This window comes from Gavialis gangeticus, unplaced genomic scaffold (assembly GCF_001723915.1).
Source record: "Gavialis gangeticus isolate Ggan-Ray unplaced genomic scaffold, GavGan_comp1, whole genome shotgun sequence".
Lineage (NCBI taxonomy): Eukaryota > Metazoa > Chordata > Crocodylia > Gavialidae > Gavialis > Gavialis gangeticus.
Window position 1 is genome coordinate 11,634,255 of NW_017729002.1, and position 9,420 is coordinate 11,643,674.

At 38.4% G+C, this 9,420-nt stretch overlaps 1 protein-coding gene across 10 annotated transcripts in view; it reads right to left on the reverse strand.

Moving 5' to 3' along the window:
- Window positions 1-9,420, reverse strand: part of RBFOX1 (RNA binding protein, fox-1 homolog 1) — a 2,526,522-nt gene that overhangs the window by 531,207 nt on the left and 1,985,895 nt on the right. For 3 of the 10 annotated variants that reach the window (XM_019507491.1, XM_019507484.1, XM_019507489.1), the window contains exon 1: window positions 1,220-1,450. The exons of 3 other annotated variants lie outside the window; for them this stretch is intronic. In XM_019507491.1, coding sequence (XP_019363036.1) covers window positions 1,220-1,306 — 87 coding nt within the window. In that variant the 5' untranslated portion in view covers window positions 1,307-1,450. Of the gene's footprint in view, window positions 1-1,219; window positions 1,452-9,420 lie in introns of those variants that run through there. 4 more of the 10 variants (XM_019507492.1, XM_019507496.1, XM_019507495.1 and 1 more) reach the window with 2 other exon arrangements.

A 9,420-nucleotide genomic window follows, 5' to 3' on the forward strand; every position in this document is an offset into this window, starting at 1 on the left:
AAAAAAAAAAAAAAAAAAAGTAATGTCAGCTTGTATGTGCCAAAAAACACACATATTTTTCAATATTGATAATGGCCAGTCTTGAATGAATCAATATATTTCTACTTCATACATATGTGTCTAATATTGAGTGAACTCTTAAGTGAAGGAGACAACTAGCAATCCTTGCTTACTGAAGGGCTCAACTGTTTGGAATAAGCCCGGCTTTTGTTTTGCATTGTTATTTTTCCTCCTCTCAAACTAACATACTGTAATAAACAAGGGGCACAATAAGGATTCAAACAGATTTGTTACCCCAACAGCTTTCATCTGACTGACCACTGTAGTAACACTGTAATGCACTCTGTTGCACTTTCCTTAGCTTCATTACCTGCTCTTGTTAATACATAAAGCTTAATTATTGCACTAGACTTATGTTTTCTTATTTTTGGCCATGATATTTTGAATAAGTTTTAGTGTTTTTTCATACCACTAAAGGGATACATTTTGTGTAATTAACATGTACAAGACAAACTACTGTAAAAACCTAAGCTTATCTAGCATGAGTGAAAACTAACAAAGCAAGCACCTAACTTAAAAGTTAAAAAAGATACCACACAAGCAAAACCCAAAGTACTATCCAATAACTGCCATTTTGCAACTAAAACACGGAAGTCTCCTACAAAACCAGAATCTTGTCATTTTCAAAAGCTCAGTAAAACCTGATTTGAGGTCCATAAATTACCTATAAAGATTATAAGCTTTTTCATACCAAAAACAAGTTATTAAACACAGGCATTTAATGTGAGGCATAACATAGGAATTAATGCATATTTAATGCTATTCATATTTGCTGTTCTAAAGCACTTAACTGAACCACATCATGATAAGTTACTTTGTCTCATGATCTGCCGTGGGAATACTGAGTCCCTCAGAAACCTAGAATGGATAGCAAATCCTCTGCCCTGTGGTCAACCTCGTGAAGCAAAGGCATGAATGTTAAACAGCAGTCAGATCAATACAAGCAAATATAGCTCAACTACACCATTTATTCAGCCATGAGAGATGTCAATACACAGATTAGGGTGATCCATCTTTTTGATTTCCTACTGTCTTCTCACTGACTACACGAGGGCTTTTGCCTGTATTAAAAGTGTTTGCTTTCTCAACCATAAAAATTCCAATTATTACTCTAAGTGCACTAGAGTTAAGTTGCTTGTTGGAAGCGGCCTTGCATTACCTGAACAAGTCCAGCGAAGTATGGTGCTGCCGGCAGAATCATGGGCACTCCATACGGATGTAGCAAAACTCCTTGAGACGACAACATGGTTTAAGTGATTGTATTACTCCCACTAAAGCTAAACACATCAATTGAAAGTTAGGGGAAAATCTATATACCAACTTCTTCGAAACTCAGAGCTAGAACCAAATAACTTCTGTCAGGGCCAAAGCCCACATCAGCTGTAAAAAAAAGAAAAAAATTGACGTCAGCAACTCTTAATGTTAAAATTTTCTTCAGAGACAACAGATAGAGACAACAGCTGCAAAGCTAAGTCTACAAAAAAGGAAGGTGCTATTTTGGGAACAGCTTAAATAACATGACTAACCAACTACTCTTTATTAATTTAGATTTTAAAAAGAAATACACGCGTATAAAACAGGTTCTTCCTAGTTGTCTCCAACAGATGAAAGAAGTCTAGCATTCATTCTGGTATCAATATAGGGAAATAGATACCAGTAATGGCTATTATAAGCTACTCTTTTAGAATTAGAATCAGCTTTGCCATGTATAAATAAATGCATATATATTCACGTATTATTTTGGAATAGTGCACAAATACTCAGCAATGTTAGTGTTAGTTTGAGCAAGAGCCTGTCACTTACTATGCACGCGTTGTCTATCTTGGATTATTCCCTTTCCTTTGGTCTTTTTCAGGTTAAGTATTTTTATCAGCATCAGCTGTGTTCCCTGATATACTGCATCTTATGTCCACCTTTTATAATATTCTATGCTGTTGTAATTATCGCATAAAATTTTAAAAGTTAAATGATTATATATCAATAGTATTTTATATTATTTTTCTATTAAAGTTATGCTCTTATTGTAAGAGAGACCAAGCATACTTTATTTTACCTTAACCTAAACAAAATGGTCCTGTTATTTTATGTGCTATCCATTTTGTCAGGAACCTTCTTCTAGAGCAAACTTCTTTAATTTTAAATAAAACAAACTTTGTCATTAAGCTCCATGTTTAACTAGAAGACGTATGATCTGCCTCCCGTTTTAGATATGATTAATAATAGGAATCAAAAGTGAGGGTTTTTTTTCCTTCACCTAAGTGCTTAAAACTTCCCATTACAAGTAAAAATATCATCATTTCCTATAGTCTCTGAATAACCAAGGTGCTTCACACCACTAATTCTAGTTACTTGATTTTGCTGCATAATTACTTTTCTAGATAACTAATTGCAGACAAGATTTGATGTGATATTCAATTATTTAATGTCACATTTTGGCGATCTTGAAAGGTTTTCAGTAATTGATTCTCATGTATCAAAGCAGCCGTGTTGCAGGATTTAGAAATCTCCCTTAGCAGCTGCATGTTGACCCCTGTTACTAATGGCCTTATATGATTTCTAACTTTAGATTCTGAATTGTGACCCTCTAGGCTGTCTTTCTGAGAGGTTGCCAGTGAGGACACAGCACTCACCGTGTGATTAAGCAATGTTTACCTACTTCGATCTTCTGTTTAGAGACAGCTCTGCTTTTCTGTTGGGAATAATACTATTTACATCAGTTACCTAACTATACTGTGCTATTAATCATATTCCGTGTTCTCATTATTATTAATAAGGTACAGAACTCTCTACAATTTAATTATCAGGTATACACTAGGATGACACATGAGGGTTACTGTCTAGAGTTTTTTTAATAATCTCTATTAAAAACCCAGTTATTAACCTTATATATGGAAATACATAAACAAAGGCAAAATAGCAGTAAGCGCACAAAAGTTAAAATTCTTTACAATTATTATAATTTTACTAAGAATGTTTTGTTTTTATTAGCTTTTTATTTGTTTAGTCTAAACAATGCAAATAGCAGACTTCATTTAAAGATACAGAAGGTGCCTTTCACCTAGCACCTGGAGACCACAGACTGGGTCCCACAAGCTGTATTCACGTGACTCCACCAGGGTAACTGGCATGAAAGAGGGTGGCTAATTTGGGCTGTGTATCTCTTTACCATTTTTGTTTCAGCAAGTAAACTATATGGGGATATGTGAGTATGAAAATATTGAAACAGCACAGTTAGCTTAACACCATTTTCCATTCACTGCACCACTATTTTAGAATAGTAATTAGCTTTGAAAATAAACTAGCTGTTTTAATAACCTATCACTTGGTGTGCCTCACTATAACAACATGTCCCTAAGTGCAAAGAAACATGACACCCTGCATCCAAGTTTTGATTATCTTGGCTCTTTAACTGATGTCTGTATGTGCACGAGCTACCTACATTCACACAGGTCTACGACTCAAAACTATAAAATGTACCTACAGTTTTGGTAGTTCAGGCTTCTTTAAAGCAATGCAACTTATACCGGTTTCAGTGGTATACATACAAAGCTGATATTTGAATTTAGTCCCCTAAAATTGTATTTTGCTACAAGTTTTCTAATCCTTTTTACCTTAAATTTTTGCCTATGTCTTCACAGCATGTGTGCAATGAAGAGATACCCAGACTATTTCTAAGCAAGCTAGCTTGCCTATATGAAGCAGTACGGCTACATTAGTATGGTCTTCTGCTTGGGCTAAGTTAGTGAAGTAAATTATGGAACCAAAGCCCCACGCAAATATGGATACCCTGCTTGAGTCATTGGAAGTAGCCCAAGATATCTTCATGGCACTGCATTCTGTTTTGTAGACATACCCTACTTCTACTTTTAAAGAGTACCCTCATCACATGCTGTATGATCCTGAAGGGATCTTGAAAGGTGCCGAGTACTCTGACCCCAATGCAGCAGGACACTAAAACATACTAGTAGTTCCATTTTCTTCAGTAGAGCATCACACATGCTTAATTTTAAGTATGAGCTTATACACTTTGGCTGGATCAGGGCCAAAGTGTTTATCACAACAGAAAAAAAAGCCTTTTTCAGGCCATTAATAGTGACTACGTCTTTCCTTGATACCTTTGAACCTACAAGAAAAGTAAATGGTGGGGGTGAAAGAATGGACTCTTATTTCAAACAATTCTTCAATTTTCACTTTCATGATGTTTTCTTATAGGCAAAATTATAATGTAGATGGGGGGGAGGAATAAACAGTCCTCCCCCTAACCTTTAATCTTCTAACTGCAGGGAAGTTTTCCGCTACAACCCGTTTCCAAACCTGTACTTCCTTTTTTGATTCTTATAATTCTTACAATTTTTATTACGAATTCCCAAGGACCTTATTAAAACAGATGATTAACTGCTCCTTAAAATAAAAATAAAAAACTTGAAATGAAAGTAATCAATATATAAAATACTTTTCTTTTTCTATTCTTATGACTACTTCTATAAAGGATTTTTTTCCAAAAGAGAATTACATGTGATGCAATGCCTTACAGAGATGGGGAAAGAAAAGACTTGGGCAAAAGCAGAGGTCTCTTCCAATTATGGCTTGAATAAGTTGCCTTTAACAATATTGCTGGAGCTGCACTGCAAGGGGCACTTAAGGAGGATCCCTGCAATGCAGTCCTCAGCCAACCAATGGTGTATGCTCTTCTCACAGAAACAGAGAAGTTATAGATGGCAGAGACCTGTTCAGTCCATTCAATACAAGACTGCTCTTTATTTAAAACTCCTCAGGCTATGCCCTGTCTAGTTTCAAATACCACAAAGAAAGGCTCTTCCACAAAATATTTCTGAGCTTAATACTTATTCTATCAGTAAGTTTCCTCCCCTCTTCCACAATAATAAGATCATGGCTCTCTTTGCCATATTGTATTTGATTTCCACAATCTTTCTTTATAAGACTAGCCCGCCCACCTTCTGTCCATCTTTCTTACTCTTCCCAAAGCTCTTGTTCTTACAGTTTGTCAATGGTTTTCTTCTTAGGAGAGCCCCAAACTCAAACATGGAGCAAGCAACTCTCTCTGTCTGTGTTCTGTTCTTCACTTCTGTGATGCTATTCCAAAAACTCAGCATCTTACTAGAAATGATAATAGTTGTCTGTTGCAGTATTGTACACTGACACAAAGAATGGATTGCAAATGGCTACTCCTTCATGATGTAAGCAGGTTTAGAGACCAGTAGATTATTAGACACACACAAAGGAAAGATCAAGAGAAGGAGCAAAGATAGCTCACTACCCATTCTACATTTTTCTACTATTTCCATGCCAATGTTGCATTACAACACCGGTCTTCTAAATTCCCAATCCCCACCTCTCCTTGACCTGGTACTTCACTTCAAGGACCAAAATTGTCAGGCCACACACTGTCCAGACACACTAAAAACAATGACCATATCCTGGAAATGACCCAAGCGTGGCTTCTCTCCTCAATTTCTGCCTCAATTCCTCTATTTCTAAGCACAGTTTCAAGGATCCAGAGTTCTGGGGGTTAGAGGCCAGGTATACCAACAACCAACTCTCACTTCACACCCTGTATCACCGTTAACAATGGGGCTGAGATGCAAAAAAGAAGCAAGTAATTGCAAATGACACAGGCTCACACATGGCTACCTCACAGATCCCTGATGTATCTGGAATCCGTGCCAGAAGTGTAACTCACTCGGTCCAAAAAACCATCATTTATAGAGGTTGGTTTGTGGGGTCCAGTTGGGAAAAGCATCTGGGTTTAAAGCTGGGTGGGGGAGGGAGGGGCTGTCTTTCATCCCAAATGTATAGAATATCCATGAAGTATATAACTCATTCAGTGGTACCATGTGCTTACATTAAAATTAGAATTTCTATTTTTAAGTGGCTTCTGCTCTCATCAGAATTTGATGGCAATGGATAAACCAGCTGAGGCTCAAAATGATCATAATTGTTTCATCATATGGTCAACAGTTCCTCACCCTCAAGGGTGAATCAGGTATGCTGGAGCACACAATTCTTGTCCACCTCTTCTGAGTACTGCTTAGAAACATACCAAATATGCATGAAGGAAACTAAGTAAAATATCTTACTATCGTTCAGACTGGTTCTTTTCGCCAAAGTGTTGCAGAAAAGGAGATTTGAATTCTAACCCAATCTGTCTTATAGTTTTATGGGAACTGCTATACAATTATCTTAAGAAAAATTCAGCAAATATATTTAGGAGAAATTCTGTAGCAGTTTTAGTGTACCACAGGAAAGCTCTAACATTCACATTCTGGGCCAGTTAACTTTCTCATATTCCTCGATAAACGTACGAGCAAGCACTGACCAATACCAGTTCTCTTCTTCAGTTTCTTCTGTTTTATATCAGGGTCTCACATGAGAACACTATCTCCTAAAAAAAAAAACTATTATGGTTTGAATGGCATTGGTAAATGATCTAATTGTCTTTGGTACTGTCAGCAGCTCTGGCAGGCAAAAGACGGCATCACGTTCATTTTGTGCTTCTTCATTACATGCTGCCATACTCGTTCAGAATTCTGCTGCTGAAATTGCAGTCCTACTGTCACCTAGCCTGTCATACTGACCATCTTCTCTTTGCATCCATCCTTTGTTTTGCCATCTCTATCACATCAAACAGAAGGTATTCTCTTCACTTTCACCTACAGTTTCTCTTCTCCCATTGAGTACTGAGAGATATTGAGTATCTTTAGTGCCAACTCCTACCTCAGATCATACCATCCTTCATCCACTTATCTGATTTTCAAATAACCACCTTTGTGCTTCCTGCCTTGCATTTCCCACTAGGAAGTCACTCCCTGTAAAAATATGTGAAGCTTTCTTATTCCATTTTTCAAACTTTCCTTAAAAATCTTCTCTGTGGTGATACCTACAAAAAACTTGATTACAGTCAGACCACTGGTGAGCTGAATCCACTAGTTATGCCAAAACTGTTTTACGATTTCCTTGTAGGCTTTCATCTTTGCTTATCCACCTAGTGTTTCTTGTCTTAAAAATCATATACTCCATCTCCAAGCAGCAACTATTTTTTATACTCTGATTATACAGTCTACCACAAAGGGATCGTGCTCCATGATTAGAGTTCTAGGGCACCTATGGTAATGCAAATTAACATATAAGTAAAATATGCCCCAAACTTTAATTCCTTCAGGTTAACCTTTGAAGGGACAGACAGTTATGAATTGGGTGTGCCCATAAATTGTGCGCTCAATGCCCTTACTATAGAAATCTTCGTTTCCTATTTAGACCAGGTCATCACTAGAGGATGCATTTGTCATCCATAGCCCTTTGCCAGAGTGAAAAACTGTTTCTTTACATAAACTAATTATAATTTGACAGCAGCATGGGGTGGGGGAACTTTTTAGCTCACAGGCTGAGTTTCCCCTTGACACTCAAAAAAACCACAGAATTACTTCTCTCTTTTGAAAAGATAAATGCATGAAGACCAGTGGTTTTCACCCATTCTAGACTCAAGGCACCCCTTGGAAAATGCCAGCTCTTAAGTTTTCACTTGTATTTGGACTCCAGAAAAACATTACAGCAATTCTTTATTGCAAAAAACTCAGATTGCAAGTCAGAATGTTTTAACACTACAAATTTCTATTTAAAATATCTGGATTTATATTGTGAATTGTATTTGCATACCTAACAATGTGTGGCACCCTGCAGCACCCTTAAAAGTATCACAAGGTAGCCCAGGGTGCCAGAGCACCCTTGTTGAGCATCACTGATATAGATGGTGCTTGACCTCCTACTCTTGCACGTCAATGAGATGTGTTCATGTTCAGTACTAGAGGCTACATAGTGGTAAAAAGTCCACTCTAAGTGCATACCCAAAACTTCTCAAAAGGTATGTACAGCCAGTAGTGTAACTGGGTGTGGGGAGAGCAAGGCACCAGCCCTGGGTGCTTTCTTAGAGGGTGGACCAAGATCATCACCAGCCCAGGAACCTATGCCCTGAGAGAAATAGCCCCAATCTGCCAGCCATAGGAACAGGGCAGGTCCAACCCCTCACCTGAGTAGTGTACCTAAGGGGTAGGAGAGGCAAGTATAATGATGTCCTTTCTCCCCCGGCAGAAGATTTTTGCTACAGCAGGCACAGCCCTGTACCCAATCTGAAAAACAAAGAGTAAACAGGGCACAGGGGTAGCTCCTGGTGAACCCATGTCATGTGGCTGCTGCAGCTAGTGTGCAGTGAACAGGTCCCCCAACAGCATGAGCCCAAGCCCATGCTACTACAGGAGTAGCATTTGCCATTTGAGTGCTGAAGGCAGGGACAGGTAACACCTGGTCCCCCTTGTTCCCCTCCCCTGCCAACTTTCCAGTGGTCTGCATAATCCCCTTCCCTTCCACCCCAGGAGCTGGAGGTGCTTTTCAACACAGAGACATCATACTTGACCATGCTTTCAGTGCTCTTGGTGTATTTATTACACACAGTCTCAGATTCCATCACTGTATTAAATGCATAGTCTTTTTTTTGTTTTCATAAAAAACTAACTAAATATTATGCCAAATGTCTTTAAGTTTCTTCATCAAAGATTCAATTGGTTCAAAGCATAGCACTGAATTTGCATTTCTTCCAGACTTTGTCAGCTCCTCCCAAAGTTCTTCTACGCACATTGTCAGAGGGAAAGGGAGAGAGAACTTTTTGTGTCTACCAATGGGTGGGTATGTCTCCTTGCACTGAATGCCTGATGAGTTGCCATACTAGGTCATGCCATGTTAGATTATTAACCCTTTCATATTCAAGATTTTTGTTGTTGCATGAGGGTACAATACTGCTTACACAACAGCAGTTTCTAGGCACTGACATACATTACATGAGATCCTAGACAAATTAGAGGATTAAACCAAAAAAAAAAAATCTTATGAGGTTTAATAGGGACACATGCAAAGTCCTGCACTTAGTTTGGTACAATCCCATTCACCACTACAGGCTGGGGATTGACTAGTTAAACAGCAGCTTTGCAGAAAAGGATCTGGGGGTTACAGTGGACAATAAGCTGAATATGAGCCAACAGTGTGTCCTTGTTGTCAAGAAGGACAATGGCATATTGAGCTGCGTCAGTAGGAGTGATGCCAGCAGATCAAGGGAAGTGAGTCTTCCCCTCCATTGAGCACTAGTGAAGCCACATTTGGAGTATTGTGTCCAGTTTTGGGTCTCCCGCTACAAAAAGGATGTGGAGAGAGTCCAGCAGAGGGTAACAAACTGGTTTGGGGGCCGGGGAACATGACTTCTAAGGAGAATCTGAGGGAACTGGGTTTATTTTGTCTGGAGAAGAGAAGACCAAAGGGGATTTAATAGCTACCTTCAACTACTTGAAGGGTGGT